At 40.5% G+C, this 22,123-nt stretch overlaps 1 protein-coding gene across 3 annotated transcripts; it reads left to right on the top strand.

Annotated features, from left to right (window-relative positions):
- The first annotated feature begins 120 nt into the window (after nt 1-120).
- Nucleotides 121-20,161, top strand: ACOX1 (acyl-CoA oxidase 1). 3 transcript variants are annotated; one of them, XM_079725952.1, is made up of 14 exons: nt 121-247; nt 523-682; nt 5,114-5,274; nt 13,215-13,322; nt 14,513-14,632; nt 14,773-14,888; nt 15,305-15,474; nt 16,404-16,566; nt 17,171-17,361; nt 17,877-18,056; nt 18,195-18,300; nt 18,434-18,577; nt 18,736-18,942; nt 19,989-20,161. In XM_079725952.1, exons 1-14 carry the CDS (start codon nt 139-141, stop codon nt 20,037-20,039), a joined length of 1,986 nt encoding a protein of 661 aa, XP_079582078.1. In that variant the 5' UTR covers nt 121-138; the 3' UTR covers nt 20,040-20,161. The 3 variants fall into 3 exon arrangements, with proteins under 3 accessions (XP_079582078.1, XP_079582079.1, XP_079582080.1); XM_079725953.1 differs by lacking the exon at nt 5,114-5,274 and adding an exon at nt 10,500-10,660; XM_079725954.1 differs by lacking the exons at nt 13,215-13,322; nt 14,513-14,632.
- The last annotated feature ends 1,962 nt before the right edge of the window (nt 20,162-22,123 follow it).

A 22,123-nucleotide genomic window follows, 5' to 3' on the forward strand; every position in this document is an offset into this window, starting at 1 on the left:
GGGCGGGCCGAGGCGAACGGGGCGGGGACTCGCGGTGTCCTGGGGAGGCTCTTAGGGCCGGGCCCGCGCTGGAGGTCCGGACACTCGCTGTCGCTGCTGCCGCCGCCTCGGCCTCCGCTACCTCTGCTGGCCGTCACCATGAACCAGGACCTGCAGAAGGAGCGGGCCGCCGCCAGCTTCAACCCGGAGCTGCTCACGCACGTCCTGGACGGCAGCCCCGAGAACACCCGGCGCCGTCGAGAGATCGGTGAGGGCGGCGGGCCAGGCCTCCTTCCTTCCCCGAGCAAAGCTTGAGACTCCCTCCGGGAGGAGTCGGGGGGCGCTGTAGGGCGTAGGCCGCAGCCTCTGGCCCAGCTTTAGGGGAGCCGGGAGCCCCATTTCCAGGGGCGGCTCTGGCGGGGGGAATCGCCTATAACGAGAGGGGACCTGTGCCCGTGAGTCTGAAACCTGCTGTGACCCAGGGAGCTTTAACGGAGCCCTGAATTTCTGTCTTCCTCTTGATACCCTTTAACTCCCTACCAGAGAACCTGATTCTGAAAGACCCAGACTTCCAGCATGAGGACTTGAATTTCCTCAGTCGTAGCCAGCGTTACGAGGTGGCTGTTAGGAAGAGTGCTACCATGGTGGAGAAGATGAGGAAGTTTAACATCGCAGACCCTGCTGAAATCATGTGGTTTAAAAAGTAGGTATGCCTTAGCTTAGATCAAGTGCCTAAGCCAAAACTTCAAATCCGCAATCTGCGGCGTCCTTTTTCATCGTGCTTGACGTTTGAAGACTCGAATTGGCATATTTTCACGCCATTTTGAAGTTATTTGTGTCGAAAATAATGTTTACTTTTGTATTTAAGCCTTTTAAAGGGATGGCATTTGTAAAAAATTGATCATGGAAATGCTATAATTTTCTATCTCAAGAATCATACAAATTCGGCCCAGATGTCTCAATTTTGAGTGATTTAAATACAGAATGACTTTGCTTTTTGTAAGGAGGCCTGCTAAATTTAGAAGCTGCATTTGGAAGGATGTTTTCAGTTGCAAGGACCAAACATTAAATACTTCGGAGCAGTAACAGTTTGTATTTTCATATGTGTGTAGATCTTGAGTTTAAAATAATGGAAAATGTGGGTGGATGAAGAAGAACTTTAGTCAAACCTCAGAATGAGTATAAAGTACTCAACCCAGCATTGTTGAATCTGGTGATGGTATTTAAATGGCTCCCCTGGCATACAAGACCTCATAAAAACATGCCTTGGTCCTACTGCTGAAAAGAGTATGTCCTTTTTTCAGACCATCTGCTTTTTGTTGTGTTTTTAGATTAGAAATAAAACTTTTTTTTTGCCTTTATGTAAATAAACACTATAATTATATGATCTTAGTACAAGATTTCTTTGACTTTCAGCATCTCTTACACTTCTCGCTTATTCCTGGGCATTTCCTGTTTTAGGCCTCTACATTTTAGAAGAACTCCAATATTTTCATCAATAAAGAATAAATGGTGTGAATGGTACATATTTAAGAGCCAAGAAAAATGAAACATGTTACAAGTTCTGCCTTTATGTAGCAATAGGCATTCCTCCCTTATACTACTGCTGCAATTACCTGTGGTATATAATTATTTTCAGTTTGACCTGGTTATTATTGTCAAGAGGAAATGATTTACTCCAGCCCTTAGGACCACACTCAGAACTCCTTTGCATTTTAGTTACAAAAATACAGTTAATTTGGTAGTCCAGTCAGAGTGCTTACTAACTTCCAAATGCTTTTTTTTTTTATTTTTAAAGTTTGTAACTAATGGCTGTGAGGATACTGAGGTGGAGTAACTCCTAGAAGATTATGTTTCTAATTTTCCTGAGTTCGGTCTGTGAACTTTAAAAAATTAGTAAGATTTTGTTCTTCCTTAAAACAACACAAAAGAGGAGGTTTGTTTTGTTTTACTTTAAGATGGCTGATGCCGTATGTTTCAGAGTTGGTTAGAAGATTTCATGATCTGTGGTGGTGCATAACGTGTAACCAGACTCCAGTGAAGTCACAACGAAATAAAGTCCTTTATGTGAGTTAAGGATCAGTGGACACCAGCCAACTGTTTTGCGTATCATTTTTTATGACACAGACCTCACTATTTGGGAAATACAAAGTACAAACTTTGGCTTACCCTTTGACATCTTTCCAGTATTTCTGGGATGTGACAGGGAGATCGATGTATGTTAGAGAAGGGGATTGAAAATTAGTCTTGGCAATTACTGAACGCCATCGATTGTCACTCACACCCATGTCTTATGTATCACTAACAAAGTTAACTATGATGTACCATTAATTGTGAGATGTATCAGATTTCTTAAATGCTAAAATTGGCTGTGAGGAGAGGGATGCTATAATTAATGAAATATAGTAATATTTCTCTGGGAATTTTGGGCATTTACCGGTCTCTTTTACATCCAGTTTCTCTATCACAAAATAAAACTCATGAGAGTATGTTGAAATTGACTAAAGTATTAGTAAAGTACTTTGAGATTTCTCAACTTGAGCAGTGAAAGAATTCATCTCTCCATTCCTTGAGAAAATAAGACTTTGCTGTTTGGGGAATAGGAGTTACTTTCCTAATCTCCTTTCCTGTAATTTTGTCTTTTAACTATACAGTTTGCTATGCAAAAACTGTAAAATATTCTTAAAAGTAATTTAAAATTCTGATGAGAATCATTCATGGTTTCTGTTATCCTTATTAGGTTTTTAAAGCTAGTTGCTTGAAAAGCATCTTCAGGAGGGATTAAACATAACTTAAAAACAAACACTCAGATTTTGTTCTTGAGTTAACTTTCAAGTGGCCTCAAAAAAAAAAGTCTCAGTATGTTTATGAAAACATAAGTATTTGACAGTCTTTATTTTGTGTCACATATTTTTCCCTCTCAGTTTCCTAGAGTTAATTATTTCGTGTCAGTGTCATCATTTTACCAACCCAGAGCCTCCTCAGTTCCCTCAAGGGATTGGGAGGGTCTTATATTGCCACCATTTTTAGCACCTGAATTACTGGTTTTATTTCTCAGAAATTCTCGCAGGTTCATTTCCTCCTTTAGTAAAGCATGGTTGTAAGGGAGTGCTGTGGTGCCCTTGCCGTTAAGAGGCCAGTTTCTACATTTATCTCCTCATTACTTATCTCCACTTTAGTGATGGGTATGTTTTGCAAAGTGCCTTACTTCTTTTTCTAGTACAGTAGCAGGAAGCTGCTGCTGATTGGTGTTACTTGGAACTCACCTCTGCTGTTCCTATACCTCCTCTCCCCCTCTTTCTCTCCTTTCAGTTTAAGGGTTTTTTTTTTCAAGGTATTTTTTTAAAATTTATTTATTTTTGGCTGCGTTGGGTCTTTGTTGCTGTGCGTAGGATTTCTCTAGTTGCGGCGAGCAGGGGCTACTCTGTTGCGGTGCGCGGGCTTCTCATTGCAGTGGCTTCTCTTGCAGAACACAGGCTCTAGGGCACGCAGGCTTCAGTAGTTGTGGCACGTGGGCTCAGTAGTTGTGGCTCACGGGCTCTAGAGCACAGGCTCAGTAGTTGTGGCGCACAGGCTTAGTTGCTCCGCGGCATGTGGGATCTTCCCGGGTCAGGGCTCGAACCCATGTCCCCTGCATTGGGAGGTGGATTCTTAACTACTGTGCCACCAGGGAGGCCCTCAGTTTAAATTAATATTTGATATTTGTGTGAAAATCATAGAACCTCAGGGTTAAAAAGCATTTCTGATGTTGGCTAGTCCAGGCATTCCTTGGATGTTTGAATCTGTCCCCAGCACCCCTGAAAGGTGGTGGGATGGTTTCAGGGCCTCCCCAGATGTGAACTGGCAGCCTACCCCCCCTTTCCCTTAATTCATGCCCTGCTTTTGTACAAGCCAGGATAGGCTGACGGTGATACTGCTTCCAATCCATCCCTTGAAAAGTCATGAGGGTCAGTTAGGTGGTACTTACTTTGTACCCTAAGCTATATTTTTTTCTTTTTTTTTAATAAATTTATTTATTTTATTTATTTTTATTTTTGGCCATGTTGGGTCTTGGTTGCTGCGTGCGGGCTTTCTTTTGCGGCGAGCGGGGACTACTCTTTATTGCGGTGCATAGGCTTCTCATTGTGGTGGCTCCTCTTATTGCGGAGCACAGGCTCTAGGCGCGTGGGCTTCAGTAGTTGTGGCACACAGGCTCAGTAGTTGTGGCTCGCGGGCTCTAGAGTGCAGGCTCAGTAGTTGTGGCGCACGGGCTTAGTGGCTCTGCTGCATGTGGGATCTTCCCGGACCAGGGCTTGAACCCATGTCCCCTACATTGGCAGGCAGATTCTTAACCACTGTGCCACCCGGGAAGCCCCTGAAGCTCTCTATATAGATAGATCTGACAGAATAGACCCCTAAAAAATCTATAGCACAATGTAGCCGAGGCTGACTAGTGTACATAACTCATATTTTGACTATCTCACAGATTCTCTTTTGTGAGAAAATCGTTGAAGACTGAATTTCATTATGATTAGAGTTCCCTTAATCTGGAATAATTTTCAAAGACCGTTTGTGATAAATTTTTAACACTCACATTACCTACTTAGCTGTCTCTAAGCTCTGAAGGCCTTTAGAGATATGTGCTTTGGCCCCAGAATGTATATGTACTATCCTGGACATTTGCTTCGGTTACTAGGGAAAGATAGTTTAAATTATTCTTCTTTGGGACATTTTGTTAACAGGTCAACAAATAAGTGTTCTGTGGAGTGTCTTTTGATTTTCGAAACAAGTAAAACCTGAAAATAATGCAAAAACAAACAGGTAAACCCTCCAAAAAATCAAACTAACAAATAACACCAACAATATAATAAACAAAAGGGGGTTGAGGCTAAAACATGGTAGAATTTGCTTCCTGGATTAAGTATGAAATTCAGAATTCTGGCCCTGAAATGACTAGGGGGAGAAGAGATTCCACTAGATTCTGCTGTTGGCTTTTTAGGTAGTAAATGATAAATATTAGTCTTAATTTCATAAGAAAGGGGTTTAAATTTTTCTAACCTTCATCCTCAGGGCCACAGCTATCTGGCAGGATTGGTAGTAGAATGCTACTACTTTCCAGAGTAAGGCTGAGATCCTTTTCTTTTCTCTCCCATAGACTACATTTGGTCAATTTTGTGGAACCTGTGGGCCTCAATTACTCCATGTTTATTCCTACCTTGCTGAATCAGGGCACCACTGCTCAGCAAGAGAAATGGCTGCCTTCATCCAAAGGACTCGAGATAATTGGCACCTACGCCCAGACGGAAATGGGCCACGGTTAGTCCATGTTTGAGGCTCAGCGGGTAACCCACCTCAGGACTTCAGTTAACAAATGACTCCTGGCAAAACAAACAAACAAACAAACAAAAATGACTCCTGGCATTTGACTTTTTCCTGCTGCTACACATTTGGGGTTTTATTTTTAAATTGTTAAATCTTAAATAAAATTCAGCCTCTTATTTTCTGATAGTTTCTTTCTCCTTAAACTGGTCCAAGACTCTGGCCTGAAGCATCTGTCATTGTTATTTTTTAAGGCTCGTTACCATTGCTGCATACATCCATTAAAATGGGTGTTGAGCAGTTTGGAAAGATGGGGTTGAAAATATGGCAAAGCGCCCCATTGTATTGGTGTCTGATTAAAGACTTCGTTGAAAATTCTTAAGAGGGTTCATGCCTCAGCAACATCTGGAAGATGCTCTGCTTTAATGAAGTTAAAGATGTGGATTTTAAACAGGCAGAGGGTTAGAGTGGTGAAGGTTGTGAGATGGTTTGGGAAAAAGTCCACGCTGCTCTTCATTTCTTTTTATTCATTTTTCTATTCATGTCCGTGGACTTTATATTATCAGTAATTCTTGGTTACATTGTTCCTAAAAACCTGGCTACTTTCAAAAAGTTTTGTGTTCAGTCTTGTGAAACAGGTTTGTTTTCATAGATGAGGCCACTGACAGGTTTGAGTGTCTTGGAATTTGAGCTGCCCGGTTCATAATGCTTCCCTTATGTAAATAAAGAAAAGTAAAGAAAAAGAATGAGAAAAGGATGCAGATATCAGGAAGACTTCATTTTTGTGTTTGATTTGGTGCTTTTTGGTTTGCAAATTGGTTTAAGGAAATGTTCTTTCCCATAATGCCTGTGGGAACTGCAGATTCTGGTCTTGGTACAGTTTTATGAACACCCTGCCAAACACCCATGGCCATCTTCAGGATGATCAACACTGAGATGACAGACCTGAAGGAAGGTGTCCTAATGGAAGGAATATCACGTTCCTACAATGTTCCTGTCTTGGAGTGTGCGCTCATGTTTTGTTATCTTGAGATAGCTTTGAAATAGGGGGCATAAGATGTAAACTATTGTGAGGCTAAGTGAATCTGATCTGTGTATCTCTTGTTGGTCTAATCCTTCTGCCTCTATTTATAAGGTACATTTCAAATGTATATTTGAAGGAAGACAGGAGGAAATGAAGACTTGAACTTCACTGGTTTGAGGAGCCTGGAATGTTGGACTGAGGTCCTGTGTTGCTCTGGGCGAGTTTGTATTTGTTAGAGTTTTCTTTCCCTTATTCCTTCTAGTTTTCGAATGCTTTCTTGTATTCGAACCAACTTTGTCTCAATCTCTATGGTTTATTTAGAGAACAGAGTTTTAAAATTAGGTCTTGTTTCTTGCTGGAACTTTGTCAGTTCATATTAGTTGTGCTTCACTGACTGCTGTTCTTTTCCAGAGAAGCCAGTCAGTTTGTTGGCTAATTTGCATCCTGTGACAGTACAGTCTTATGTAGAATATATAAAAAGTACTTCAACATCAACGGGATTGGAAATAGAGCAACTTGTACAGGATGAAGATTTGACCATTTAAATTCTGAGACCTTGGAACGGTCAACAGTGATTATCTAAGTGTTCTCACAGAATTGGCTGTAACTTCGAGTTTGGGATTCTTTCACCTCTAGGTAGCTGCTGAGAAGTGAGAGACTCAAAATTTCTCAGGTTTATTCCAGAATCCTCAAGAATCTTAAAATTCAACCACTTGCAGAAAGTCTAGGTCACCAGTTTTCTCTCTTCCCTCTAGAATTGTGTCTTCCCTCCTCTAAATTCACACCTGTCTATATAGGCACACAAGCCCCAACACACATTTGGTCTGTGGGTGCGCGAGCCTTAATCAAAGGCAGAGAGGCCTGGGCCAAGGAGGGCACCCTCTTCCTGGGGTTCTGGTGTTAAAGGGACAGTCTGGGACGTGGTCCAGGGGTATTATCCTGACTGTACGTTTCTCCAGGTCACAAAGCAAGTAATGTGTTTGGTCTTCACAGGTATTTGATCATTTCACGTTCTGGCCACTTAATAGGAATTCTTCTTGCCTTTTTTTTCTCCTTTGAGTACTGAATAAATAGAATCTGCATATTGATCTTACAAGATTTTATTGTATCCTTCCAATATTTCTTTCTATTGCCTCTGTTTGATTAAACATTTTGCCCTTATGTATTCAATGCATCCTTCTCTGAGTAGGTATAAATTTTCTTCTTCCCGTATCTTGGATAATTATCTTCTATTTTATTCCCTTTTTTGTTTGTTTGATTTGTGTTTAATGCTTTGACTTGTGTATGATACAGAGATGAGTGAACCCCATACTATTTTTATGTTTATTAACTAGTAGCTCTTTCCCCTTGTTATGTTCTTTCTGGTTCATCTTAGAGTTTTGTAATAGTTTCAGTTTATTTATGGAACCTTAAATATATTACATTAATTTTTTTCTTTATTTTTCTCCTAACGTCATAAGCTTTGGCTCATTGTTGCTTTTTAAGATATTTAAAAATCTGATAGAATAAGCCTACTATTGCTATATTTCAATTTATATGTATTTGGTGTTCTTGCATACTTATTCTTCTAGATGAATTCTGATCTCAATTTGCCAAGTTTGAAAACATATTCTGTAGGAATTTAAAACCCATTACCTTAAATCCCTATATTTTCTTGGGAAGTATTAATTTTACTTAGTCCTCTCAGACAAGAATTAGCCATTTCTTTCCTATTGTCCATTTTCATATCTTTTATTCATCCTAATTAGGTATTTATATTTTCTCTTAATTAAATCTGTAATATTCTGAGCTAAATTACTTAACAGATTTTTAAAATATTTTGTTGCTGTTATAAATCACCTTTCTCTTTACCACGGTTTTCTATTTGAATAGCTCTAATGGATAAGAATGAGTGATTTTTTTTTAATCCTGGTTTTTCTAAATTCATTTATTATTGATGGTGTTTTGTTTTTGTTGATTTCCTAGGATTATAATCATACTGTCCGTGGAGATGCAATTTTGATTTCTTCCTTTCTCATATATTATTAATCTAATCATTTTGTCCTCAGTATTGACTGCTAGCCTTCCCAGCCCTGTATCATGTAGCAGAGCCTGGGAAGGCCTTCTGGTGTCACGGTTTTGGAAGAATCGACTCCAGCTCTTTACCAAGCAAAATGTGGTGCTTTGCAATTTTAAAATAAATTAATTAAAAATAATATATGATCTTTATCATGCATAAAGAGTATAGCAAATACTTGATTTAAATCAAAAACTATCCAGGTCACTTTCTCCCTGTAACATTTCTGCATTTCATCCACTACTGAATAATCCTTATCCTAGTCACAAGAGACATTTTTCTCCTGAAAACATTTTTCTGCTTCAAGACAGTTTCTGATTATAAGTAGTTTTACCCCTGCCTTCCTGAGTGTGTACTCTGTGGTAACCCTTGGTGCCCCTCATTATTCCCAAATACACGCCCACCCGTGACGAGTCTGATGGGCGCCTCTGAATGGCCTCTCCTTCACCAGGAATCGCTCTGGTTTCTAGTCATGGAAAGTAGCCTCTCAACACTGTGAGTGGTTGGCCCCAGGCCACAGCTTTCAGTCCTACTTAGAATTTTCTTCTTTTAGCTCCTAGGCGCACATTAATTTTTCTTCCTACACATCATTCTTTTAAAAACAGCACAGTTGACATTCTTGTCTGTGCGTGAAAGATACTCTCTCATCCCTGGAATGTGTTTTTCCAGGGATTTCCACTTTTTTTCTTTTTTTTAACTTTCTATTTTGAAATGATTACAGATTTGTAGGAAGTTTCAAAAATAGCACGGAGATGTCCCGTGAACCTTTCACCCAGTTTGCACCAGTGGTGACATCTTACAGGATTTCCACTTTGATGCTTCCAAGTCTAGCTCTGATTTTGGCAAGTCTTTCTAGTGTCCCCACCGTTGTCCTCAGCCCAGGTTGCACTAGAAGACGTGATTAGGAGATGAGATTCTTGTCCTTGTTTTGCCATTATCTTTTTGACCTGAAGACACATAGTTCATCTCAGCTTTAATTTCTCTGTAAAATGAGAAAGTTATTCATGCATTCTTCAATCTTTATGTGATTGGTTAGCTGAAAGCTCAGCCCACCCCCAGCCTCTTTGGAAGCCATCACATGCCAGCCCCTGCCTAGAGCACCCTGTCCTGATTATTCTCCTCCTCAGGTGGAACAATTGGAGAAATTTTGAAACTGAAATGTTTAGGCTCATTTCTAAGGTAATGAGCACAGTAAGAGTAATATAGAATTGATTAATTTTGAGCTGGAAGTTAAATAAAATGCCAGTAGCATGCAACATTACAAAGCCATATAGAACTATTTCCTATTAGAAATAAATTCACATAAAAGTCTAAGGCACCTGCAAATTTTAAATGGAAAAGAATGACTTTAGAAAGTGGATTTAAAATGACAACTAACATGTTTAGTATCGTTTGTGATAATTCCCATATAATTATAATGGAGAAGCTTGTTATGCATGAATCTGTTATTTGTAAATGTTACGGTCTTCACTAAAAATCGCATGTCTTTTTATTTCTGAAATTAATTATTGGGATGAAGAGCACTGTCAGTTTTTGTATTACATTGTTTCAGTAGCATGTGGCTGGTTATTTGTGATGGATCCAAATGAAATGACCAGAATTATGTGAGGAATGTGGATTAATGCTGGATGTTTTATGGACAAACAGAAAAGATTCTAGCCTAGAAGCATTATTGGAATTAGATCCTGGAATAACTTTTGCCCAAGAGAACCACTATGTTCTCTTGTCTCAACTTTTCATTACAATAAATGTCATTGTACAACTTAAATTCTCCATTCCATCCAGCCTTTTCAGGTTTTTTATTTACTTTAATTGCAAGGCTCAAATCCTCTGCCTTGCTCACATGGTCTTGTGCTGCACAGGCTTTGGCATCGGTAGCCAATCCCTACCGAGATTAATTAATTTTAGAGATGAGTAGCATTAGAAAGTACTTCTCGCCAACGTAAGAAAAATGGAAATAGCTAAGAGTTATAAAGTAATACAGATGGGGCAGTGCTCCCATCCATGATAAAGTCCACCCATTAATTCATACTTAACAGAAGGGTTTTTTTTCTCCTTCCCTTCCTCTGTTTGTTCAAATTGCTGATTCTCTCACACCTGATAATCTTCTCTCAAATGCCCATCCTTGGTATTTCTTTGAAGCTTTGTGCACCGAGGGCAGTCTGGGCCTCTGGATCTTCACTTGGGCATGTTCCTGCCCACCTTGCTTCACCAGGCAACCGAGGAACAGCAGGAACGCTTCTTCGTGCCCGCCTGGAACTTGGAGATCATTGGCACTTATGCCCAGACAGAGATGGGTCATGGTACGGTGCATTCAGTCTACCTTCTGGGTTGGGCGGGGCTTCGAGCTTAGCATGCATAGAGTGTCCACAACGTGTCAGCAGTGGCACGTCCACGTGCTGTGTAAGATCTGTTTAAATGCAGTGTTTCTGCAGGGTTTTCACACATATAAGTCTTGGCATAGACAATGCTTTGGTCGGTGGAAATTAAAGCTTATATTATCACAGACATGCTGATGGATTGTTCATGGTTCCCCTTCAGAAGGTCAAGAATTACAAGTCAGGCCTTACTTAATAAGTGATTTTTCAAGTTTACTGAAGTTGTATGGAATTTGTGTGTATATAGAGTCTGAACCCATCTCTTTTTCTTCATTACTATCTGATTATCTTTGCTACTGATACCTTAATGAACTTGCACAGATAGCAGAAGAAATACAGATTAATAGAATGTGTGCTCTTTGACTTGCTGAAGGGAAATGAGTGGCTTCTATAACCAAAACATGCAGCATTTTGTACCTTGACATTATTTGTGCCTTGATTCAGTAAATTCAGTAAAGTTCTGAAAGTGGCTTTGGCCACAGTTTAGAAGAAATAAGATAAGTTGTACTTGTGGGCAGTTGATTTCACACTCTGTATGTACTGCCTTTCTTCTTTTTTTAAAAAAAAAAATTTATTTATTTATTTATTTTTGGCTGCGTTGGGTCTTCATTGCTGTGCGTGGGCTTTCTCTAGTTGCGGAGAGTTGGGCTACCCTTCATTGTGGTGCGTGGGCCTCTCATTGCGTGGCTTCTCTTATTGTGGAGCACGGGCTCTAGGTGCGCAGGCTTCAGTAGTTGTGGCACGTGGGCTCAGTAGTTGTGGGTCGCGGGCTCTAGGGTGCAGGCTCAGTAGTTGTGGTGCACAGACTTAGTTGCTCCACAGCATGTGGGATCTTCCCGGACCAGGGATGGAATCTGTGTCCCCTGCATTGGCAGGCGGATTCTTAACTAGTGCGCCAGCAGGAAAGTCCCTGCACCACCTTTCTTTTTTCTTTCCATCCCTCACCTGTCTTTTCCTGTGAACTGGATGGGGCTGGAGGTGGTGGCTGTGCCTGGTAGCATCCGTTCCACATTGGTATCTGTGTTTGCCATTCATTTACTTCTGGCTTCTCTTTTCCTACTCAGACATTTCAGAACAGCTGGTCTAGTGTATATTTTCACTTGCTCCTTATTCCTGTACAACTTTATCTTCATTTGATTGCTAATTTGGCTTTCAGCTTCCGTGTCAATAGTATTTTAGAGGATTTTCCTAAGGCTCAAAGTGGAATACTGTTTGATTCAGTTGTGCATTTGAAAATGTTTTGTCATTACCTGTTCTGTTTAATATGCTACCTCGTTTTCTATAAAAGTTTCTTCTTTAGTGAAAGGAGTCTTAGTGTTTGATTCGTTGATTCCCACACAGGGAAAGGTTGTGAATCACACATAAACTGTCCATTTCCGTTATTTAACTCGGGAGTTTCTAAGTGTTTCACAGTTTAAGTGTTTAATGAGATCTGGCATTATCAAAGCAATTTAGTAGAAGGTTCTCAGCATTGGCTACGGGATAGTATTACTAGGGAGGGTGTCACTTAGAACATTTTTCTGTAACTTTTTTCAAATAATTTTGGCACGTTTGTATTAGGATTTAAAACACGAATCCCTGTCCATCTCCATTATGCATAAAAATGGAAACTCTTCCTAGTCACACTAGTGAACCAGCCAGGAATAAGTTAAGGCTTAGCGTTGAGTCTGCAGGGTGAACTTGGACCTTATTATTGGACTTTTAGAAATTAAAAAAAGTCACAGTTGCAGGTCTTTTCTGCATAATGATTATAACTTTTTTTTTCCCCCCCGCACTGCGAGGCATGTGGGATCTCAGTTCCCCAACCAGGGATCGAACCCGCGCCCCCTGCATTGGAAGCGTGGAGTCTTAACCACTGGACCGCCAGGGAAGTCCTGGTTATAACTTTTTAAGTTCTTGTTTTCCTTTCTAGCATTCATTCTGAAATAAATTCTCGGTTTTCAAGAACTTTAGCGGAGTCTCTTCCTGTCACGTGTTCTCATTCTTTGTTATAATACAGAATTCCAGAACATTGCATTGGTGTGGTAGACACAATACAAATGAGTTGAAATTGGCACACTAACAACTTAGGTATGCCTTTAAAAGGTCAGTTAACTTCCCTGTTAAATTCGTATCCTGTGACCTTACGAAACTATGATTCTAATCTGCCTTTATTTTACATTTTCTTTTGGTTGATCTAAATAAATGTTCCATATCCACTGCCACAGAAGTGCACTAAATCAAGTACAGAAATGGAATATGCTTGACATTCATATTTTCAGCTTAATAGGAACAAATCAGGAAATTACATATTAATTAAGCATAGGAAATTACATATCTTGGTTATCAACCATTTGTAGTTCATCTATAGATGTTTTGTTGTTGTTAGATTTTGTTACTCTCTGCAATGCTAAAGCTTTAAAGGACTGGGCAGGAGATTTTACCCTGTACCTATTTTTTCCCATATTCTATCTGAAGTAGGTGTAATTCATTTTCTTAGGAACTCATCTTCGAGGCTTGGAAACCACAGCCACTTATGACTCTGAAACCCAGGAGTTCATTCTTAATAGTCCTACTGTGACCTCCATCAAGTGGTGGCCTGGTGGGCGTAAGTGAATTTTTTAACAGTTATTGGATGTTTTAAGATTTATTATAATGTGTTTAGAATGTAGAGCTTATATGAGAATATAATTTTGAAATATAGAAAAAGCTCTTAGAGCTTAAACTATTCTGAGCTATTTCACATTCTCTTGTGTTGCATGTTACAGATATTTATACGTTTTGCAAAGCGCAGAAAGGGCAGCTATCTTACTCTGCTTTTCATGGTTTTTCATTTAAATATTCTCATGTGTTAGCATAGTTTCCATAGTCATCATTTGAAGTAATTTAGTTTTCCCTGTTTGGTTAGTCATTTCCATACTGGAAAGCATTTGAGTTGTTTTCAAATTTTTATTATAAATAGCTTTGACATGAAATTTATTTAATACCGTCTTCCATTCTGAGTTATTGTTTTAGGATATATATTTCAGATGAGATTAGTGGTTGAAGGATTTTGTTATTCATGTTATATATTTTAATATGGGATGTTACATTTTGATAGGAAAAAAACTAGCATGCAAAAAAAGAAATATTTCTGGATGTGCTAACCAAAAATCTCTTAAAGCAGCTGTATCCCATAGTACTTTCTGCAATGATGGAATGTTCTCTGTCTTTGCTGTTCAGTATGGTAGCTACTAGCCACTTTCAGCTTTTGTGCACTTGAAATGTAGCTAGCTGACTGAGGGACTAAATCTTTTATTTTATTTAATTATAATTAATTTAAATGTAAACAGCCACGGTGTGGCTAGTGGCTACTGTTTGGGAAAGCCTTGCCTTAAGGGAGAAAAAGGATGTAATTTAAAGTAATGTTCTAGGATTATCCTAAAAATTTATTTATGTAAATGAATGAAAAATAAGTAGAAAAAGCCTACTTTTTAAAAATGCTATCAAATTAACATGCTGTACACCTTAAACTTAGACAATGTTATATGTCAATTATATCTCAATTTAAAATGTGTTTATATATATTTAAAAAAATGAAGGATTGCTTTGCCAAAATTCAGTGAATAACTATCAGCTTAACTGGATTTCCTTCTGAAAACTAGGCATGGCACTGTCATAAGAAAAGCTCTCTGGGCACACTTCATTGATGGAATCTAGTGTTATATTTGACATATGCTTTTTTTCCCCCTCTTTTGTTTCTATGAAAATGTAAAGATGTTTGATCACTTCCCTCTCTTGTTCTGTTTGATGTTGCAGTTGGAAAGACTTCAAATCATGCGATAGTACTTGCCCAACTCATCACTCAGGGGAAACGCTGTGGATTACATGCCTTCATTGTACCTATTCGTGAACTTGGGACCCATAAGCCTTTACCAGGTTAGAATTGTTCATCTGATGTTGAGGTGAAAATTAAACCAATCGCTTTCTTCTGCAAAAAGTATAATACATAACTAAAGAAGAGGAGGGAAGCCAGGAATTCCAGAGCATAAACACCTTGTGACTTTCATCTGCGGTAGGTATTACTGTTGGAGACATTGGCCCCAAATTTGGCTATGATGAGATGGATAACGGCTACCTGAAGATGGACAATTATCGCATTCCCAGGGAAAACATGCTGATGAAGCACGCTCAGGTATATTTAGACAGAAAATAGGAGGAGAGGTGTCAAACACGGGGATTTCAGTGGCTGTTGATAATCACGGGGTTAGAAGGATCTATTCTTTTAGAAGGTACTAACAGATTTTTACTTCTGAAGCTGCTTTTATTATGGCCATGAAATCAAAAGCAGTTGGCAGGTATGAAGAACATGTTTTGTTGTGCTAAACCAGTGGGGGCTCAAACTTTACCATGCATTAGAATCATCTGGGGGGCTGGCTAAAACCTAGAGCGCTTGGCCCCCAGAGTTTCTGATTTAGGAGGTCAGGGTGGGGACTGAGCATCAGGTGATGCTGATGCTGCCTTTCTGGGGACCACACTTTGAGAACGATTTGCCTAAACTGCCACTTGGTTTTAACAGAAGGAAGCATCCATCTCATGTTCTTTTTCCAGGTGAAGCCTGATGGCACATACGTGAAACCCCTGAGTAACAAGCTGACCTACGGGACCATGGTGTTTATCAGGTCCTTCCTTGTGGGAGAATCCGCTCGGTCTCTGTCTAAGGCATGCACCATTGCCATCCGATACAGTGCCGTGAGGCATCAGTCTGAAATCAAGCCAGGGTAAGGGTGGAGCCTGAGATGAGCTTGATACTGAAGACCTGGCTTGGACCCCATCCAAATATCAAAATTCCCAAATGTGTTGTGGAGAAAGTGCATTTGCTGTAAAATTAGCTAGAATGGCAGTGTACTGGGTCTGAGAACCTAGACTTCCCTTAAGTGGAAAGATGAGAATAACCACGTAATTATTACTTTTAACCTTCTAAGGAAAACAGTAATATTACTTGAGCTTTATAAATGAAATGTTGAAAACACTGAAGGTGGTGTGAAGATTCTAGTTGCTACTAACAATTACAAATCGGGTATAGTGAAAGTGACATTAAACTTGGTTCTCTGTTGTGTTCATGGACATGGTTTATTCTTACTACTGCCTATTACTTGGGCATGACTCTTTGATAAGCTTTTTACTCTTAAAGAAGGAATAAAGAAATTGATAAGAGCAGACCTGCTTAGACTTCAAATATTTAACTCAGTGCATTGGGTCTCCTCAGATTGTGGTCAGAATATAGTTTATTCAGCCATCTAGGCCCCTTTAACGTTGTCTTCCTCCTGTGAAGTTAATGAACTTTGGTTCCAGAAGTTGCCATGAGATACAATTTTCTTAGACTGGAAAGACTAAGAAAAATATGAAAGTCAGCTAGAAAATCCTGTCCAACTAAGGCAGCTCATCAAGGTGGTTAAGCACGTGGTCTTCTATAGCCAAATGCCCTAGATTTAAATCAAGGATCTGCCACTTATTAGCTCTCTACCCTGGGTAGGTTCTTAACCTCTCATTTTCTCCATCTGTAAAATGGGGGTAATAAAAATTAACCTCACAGGATCTTTATAAGGACTCGATAAATTAGTCTTTCAAAGTGCTTAGACCAGAACCTGGCACATAGTAAGCTCTGTATAGGCATTTAATTTTTTCCCCCTTTTTTTATATGCTTTAGTGAACCAGAACCACAGATTTTGGATTATCAAACCCAGCAGTATAAACTCTTTCCCCTCCTGGCCACTGCCTATGCCTTCCAGTTTGTAGGCGCATACATGAAAGAGACCTATCATCGGATTAATGAAGACATCAGCCAAGGGGACCTGAGTGAGCTGCCTGAGGTCTGCGTCATGTCTTGTTCCCTTGTGGGCACCCTTCTGGTTCATATTTGCCTATTGGATCATGTCCAGAGAAAATTAAACATTGGGGTATCTTGAAAAGAATCCATATATTCTCAAAAGATAGAGAAAATTTTCTAATTGAGAGTGGATCAGATGCGAAGATGCGTGGGTTTGTTTTTAAGTTTCAGAATTACTGTACCATGTTGGTCATTTATTAATCAAAGGAACCTAAGTGGTGCCTTTTTTGCCAAGTAAAACAGTTCAGAAGGGAATGTGGGAGTGTTACTAGTTCAGGCCAATCAGATGAGCATGCTTTTCAGTTTACATGGCATAGCAAGTGATTTTGTTTGGTTTTTGTTTGTTTTTTTTGTTGTTTGTTTGTTTTTTGGCTATGCCACGTGGCTTGTGGGATCTTAGTTCCCTGACCAGGAACCCGGGTCCCTGGCAGTGAAAGCGTGGAGTCCTAACCACTGGACCACCAGGGACGTCCCTACCAAGTGATTTTGAAAGTGATGAGTGCTGTTAAGTGAGGCTAAGTGTGTCTCATTGGAATGCGGGCTGTCAGCACCGCACATGTTCTGATGGCCTGTGCTTCCCCCTTCAGCTTCACGCCCTCACTGCCGGGCTGAAGGCTTTCACGTCCTGGACGACTAACGCTGGTATTGAAGCCTGTCGGATGGCTTGTGGCGGGCATGGCTATTCTCACTGCAGTGGACTTCCAAATATTTATGTCAACTTTACCCCAACCTGCACCTTCGAGGGAGAAAACACTGTCATGATGCTACAGACGGCCAGGTGAGAATCTAATTCATGATTTCTCATATGTGGTCTCAAGAATGTTCGAGTCCTTTCTGTTGGCTCTTATTGCCATGTTTTCTGTTCTCATTATATTTGTTTTTTTTGGGTTTTGTTTGTTTGTTTGTTTGTTTGTTTGTGTTGCGGTACGTGGGCCTCTCACTGCTGTGGCCTCTCCCATTGCGGAGCACAGGCTCCAGACACGCAGGCTCAGCGGCCATGGCTCACGGGCCCAGCCCCTCCGCGGCATGTGGGATCTTCCTGGACCGGGGCACGAACCCGTGTCCCCTGCATCGGCAGGCGGACTCTCAGCCACTGCACCACCAGGGAAGCCCTGTTCTCATTTGTTCCAGAAAGATGTCATTTTTGCCTTCCATCCTGACCCACGGTTTTTTCTTGGGGTCAGGCTAGTATGAAACAGCTGTCACACAGCTTAAAGTCATTTCAGGAGTTCGTTTTATTTCTGTTTCACAAGAAGCATAGTTGCTGAAAGCATGTGTCCTGGTGACTTTCAGGTTCCTGATGAAAAGTTATGACCAGGTGCACTCAGGCAAGTTGGTGTGTGGCATGGTGTCCTACTTGAATGACCTGCCCAGCCAGCACATCCAGCCACAGCAGGTGGCCGTCTGGCCAACCGTGGTGGATATCAACAGCCCTGACAGCCTAACAGAAGCGTACAAGCTTCGTGCGGCCAGGTGAGCACACCCTCAAGAGCTGGGACAGGGCCATGGGGGCCTCTGTGGCCAGGGGCTTATCGGGAGAGGCGGAAGGCACAAGTACTAGCGATCACTTCCTTGAGCTCCAGTTTTCCAGTTCTTCTCTTTTTTTAACAGATTAGTAGAAACTGCTGCGAAAAACCTTCAAACTGAAGTGACTCACAGAAAAAGCAAGGAGGTAGCATGGAACCTAACTTCCGTTGACCTCGTTCAAGCAAGTGAGGTCAGCGATGGTCCTCTCTCCCCCTCCCCTTCTCTGTCCTTCACCACCCCCCTCATTTTCTTAGTGCAAAAACTGTATCACTGTTGAGTCTTTTTCAAAGGTTCTTGCACTCTGGTGTTTTCTTTTTATCTAGGCACATTGCCACTATGTGGCAGTTAAGCTCTTTTCAGAAAAACTCCTCCAAATTCAAGAGAAATCCATCCAAGCCGTCTTAAGGAATTTGTGTCTCTTGTATTGTCTGTATGGAATCAGTCGGAACACAGGGGATTTTCTTCAGGTATTTTCTAAGCTTAAGTCCTTTTATTTATGTATTTCTTAATTTTTTATAGAAAAATAATTGTGGTTTACTTTGTGGTTGTACGTGTATATATACATATATAAATATATTTATACGTACCTATGTAATATCTCTGTTTGCTTGCTTGTTTCTTTTAGGGGAGCATCATGACAGAGTCTCAAATCACCCAAGTGAATGAGCGCATAAAGGAGTTACTGACTGTGATTCGCCCTGACGCTGTTGCTCTGGTTGATGCATTTGATTTTCAGGATGTGACACTGGGCTCTGTGCTTGGCCGCTATGATGGGAATGTGTATGAAAACTTGTTTGAATGGGCCAAGAAATCCCCACTGAACAAAACAGAGGTAAAAAAAGAAAAACAATGTCTTTTCACGTTTTGAAATTGTTCATTTAAATATTAAGGCAGGAAAGACCTCTGAGTGATCATGTCTGAAAGCTTTGAAAGCTCTCATGGCCACTTCAGACAGTCTCTTTATTTGAGCAACAGGTTTTGAAGGGAACAAGGTCATTCCTGCAGTGTGCAGGTTTTTAGTTTTCCCCAACTATTTAGCAACAATTGAAAAATTTCAAATGTATACACAAATAGAATACTCCAGTGCATCTCCCCCGTACCCTTTGTCATGTTTCAGCAACTGTCTGCTCATGGCCAGTTGCGTTTCATCTGAACCTCCCAGCTAAGAATTATTTTGAAGCAAATCCAAGACACCAGATAATTTTATTCATAGATATTTCAGTATGTATCTCTAAAAGATAAGGACTCTTCTTAAAAAACATAAACACAATGCCATTCTCACACCTAAACAAATTAACAATAATTCTTTAATATCATGAACTACAACCCAGTCAGTGTCCAGATTTCCCCAGTTAGCTCAATACTTTTTTTCTCCCCACTTCGGATTTTTTGAATCAGGATCCAAATAAGGTTCAGATAATTTCTTGATGAAAAGTATGCTATTTTATTTTATTAGTATATTTATTTATTTATTTTTGGCTGTGTTGGGTCTTTGCTGCTGCGCGCGGGCTTTCTCTAGTTGCAGTGAGCAGGGTCTCCTCTTTGTTGCGGTGCGCGGGCTTCTCACTGCGGTGGCTTCTCTTGTTGCGGAGCACGGGCTCTAGGCACACGGGCTTCAGTAGTTGTGGCTCGCGGGCTCTAGAGCACAGGCTCAGTAGGTGTGGCGCACGGGCTTAGTTGCTCTGCGGCATGTGGGATCTTCCCGCACCAGGGCTTGAACCCGTGTCCCCTGCATTGGCAGGCGGATTCTTAACCACTACGCCACCAGGGAAGTCCCGGCAGGCGGATTCTTAACCAGTGCGCCACCAGGGAAGTCCAAGTATGCTACTTTAAATCGCAAACTCCGTATCAGTAATTTTTTCTCTCCCTTCCCTGCAGGTCCATGAATCTTACCACAAGCACCTAAAGTCACTGCAGTCCAAGCTCTGAAGTGTCTTGAGGACAAGTTCCATCTGCTCCTAGGAGTAACTGGACTCCACTCCCCTTGTACCTGTCACACAAATTTGTGTGGAATCTTTGTCAAATTTAGAAAAGCTAGAGCAAATGATAAATTGACCCTTTTCTCTTTTTATAAATGAAAAAAAAAAAAGAACAGATTTGAGATTAAAGGAAAAAACCAGATGTGTTTTACAAGTGCAATTAACACTGAAAGAGACCTGTTAAGCATTCAGGAAAAGCTTTAAGAAATGCGATGTGGCTTCCATCTGTAATGCTGCTGATCCCAGGAGGCCAGGACTTCTGATAATTAGTAGAATTTAACTACTAAGTAGTTAATTATTTTCACATCTTAATTGCTAATCACTGGATATGCAAGTGTTTTTAAGCAAAGGTATTTTTTAAGTGGGGGTAGAACCCTTCCAAGCTTTCCTGCTAATTGTCCTACCACTCCTGCCGTGGGCCCTGGCTAGAAAGCAGGACTGAAGAAGAGGGACTGGGGAAAGAAACTAATCAGGAAACTTGGTGTGTGTGTGTGTGTGTGTGTGTGAGAGTGTGAGTGCGTGCCTGATACATTGACATGTTTCCTGCCTGCTTGCCCTCCTTTGCTGGCGTATTGTTCCTGTCTACCTGTTCACAGTAGCCTTTTTCTAACACAAGGATTTCTTCAGCACAGGCTACTGCAGGGTCACTGCCCCATGTGATTAGGAACTAGTCTTCCATTGGAGGGTTTCCCTAAATTGTTGCTCTCGTAGCAGTACAGCTCCCTTCGCCCCAACTTCTTGGGAGGGGGTAGACAGCAAAGTTATCTCTACATATAACTTTTGGCAGCTGATGGGACGTCCAAGTCAGTGGTTTTGATCTCCCGCTCTCTCTCTTCCTCCCTCTCCCTCTCCTGAGAGAGAGGCAAAAAAAGGGGGGAAAAGAGAGTCACATTTCCTTCTTAGTAGAATAAGGGCAGGAAGAGCTATCAGTTATGGTTACTGTAACTTTGGTGACCATATTAACTAAATTTTCTGAAACAATCCAGATTCCCTCTATTCTGTCACTTTGGTGTAAGCTGTTAAAATGCTCGGTGGTTACAGTGTCTGGCCTTACAAAAATAAAAGCATCACTCGCCGCCTCTTACACCCAGGAGTCGCACAGAAAGATCCTTTGACAAACCATGTGTTCTGATTTTTGGATCAGAAAATATAAGCATTGAAACTGTGGCTAAAGGATAAATGGAAGTTCCATAGAAAATCCGTTTCTTACTGTATATCTGGCATTATTTTCAGTATGTTTCTAGGAGCTTTTTCTGACTTGCTAAATTGTCCTTTCAGCTGAAATCTAATTTATACAATCACTCTATATTTAAAATCTAAACATGTATCTCTTAATGAATTTTTTCTTAAAATCAGTGTAAAACAAGTCACTTGATTTTTTGTTTTTGTTAACTCTTTGTGACATCTGCCTCATGAAACCAGTTGTTCTAACATCAGTCTTGAGAATGTAGTATGTAATTCAGTGGAAATGTAATTCCTGTCTTGGGACCTGCCATAAAATCTATCCCAGTGGAACGGGTAATAGGAAATAAGGTCCAGCAGAAGAAATACTGTCAGTTGACACAAGCCTTAATCTTTCCGCCAGGAGCACTGATTGATAATTGTGCTAAGACTGAAGTACAAAAGCACTCTGTTAATCTCATTTGGGTATATCTTTGACTAGATCAGATTTTGGGAAATAACAGAGAGTAAATTCAGATTCCTTAATATTGACCTGTTAAATGTAGAATTGTTTCCAATTAGGGGTTAAAAATTTTATTCAGAGGGATATCCATGGTCAGGATCTAAGGGTGTTTGAAATGACACCCACCCAATCCAGCTGCATAGATCTGGGATCTAAGCAGGTTGGAACAGGTGGTGGACTCTGCAGAGCCACCTTCAGTCCAGCACCTTGAGTTTTATTTAAAGACAGTCTGATATTGACAGTATTTTTATTAACATTGGAATGTTTTGTCTTGCACTTTGTTCTCTGTAATTAAAGAATAAAGATATCGTAAAACCTCACTAATTTGTTACTATCAAGATGGAAAGAAT

This window comes from Hyperoodon ampullatus (genome assembly GCF_949752795.1).
Source record: "Hyperoodon ampullatus genome assembly, chromosome: 19".
NCBI lineage: Eukaryota > Metazoa > Chordata > Mammalia > Artiodactyla > Ziphiidae > Hyperoodon > Hyperoodon ampullatus.

Coding starts and splice junctions, on each gene's coding strand:
- ACOX1 (XM_079725952.1), top strand. CDS start 139: ATGAACCAGGACCTGCAGAAGGAGCGGGCCGCCGCCAGCTTCAACCCG. Junction 15,475..16,403: donor CAGTCTGAAATCAAGCCAGG/GTAAGGGTGGAG, acceptor TATATGCTTTAG/TGAACCAGAACCACAGATTT. Junction 18,578..18,735: donor ACACAGGGGATTTTCTTCAG/GTATTTTCTAAG, acceptor TGTTTCTTTTAG/GGGAGCATCATGACAGAGTC.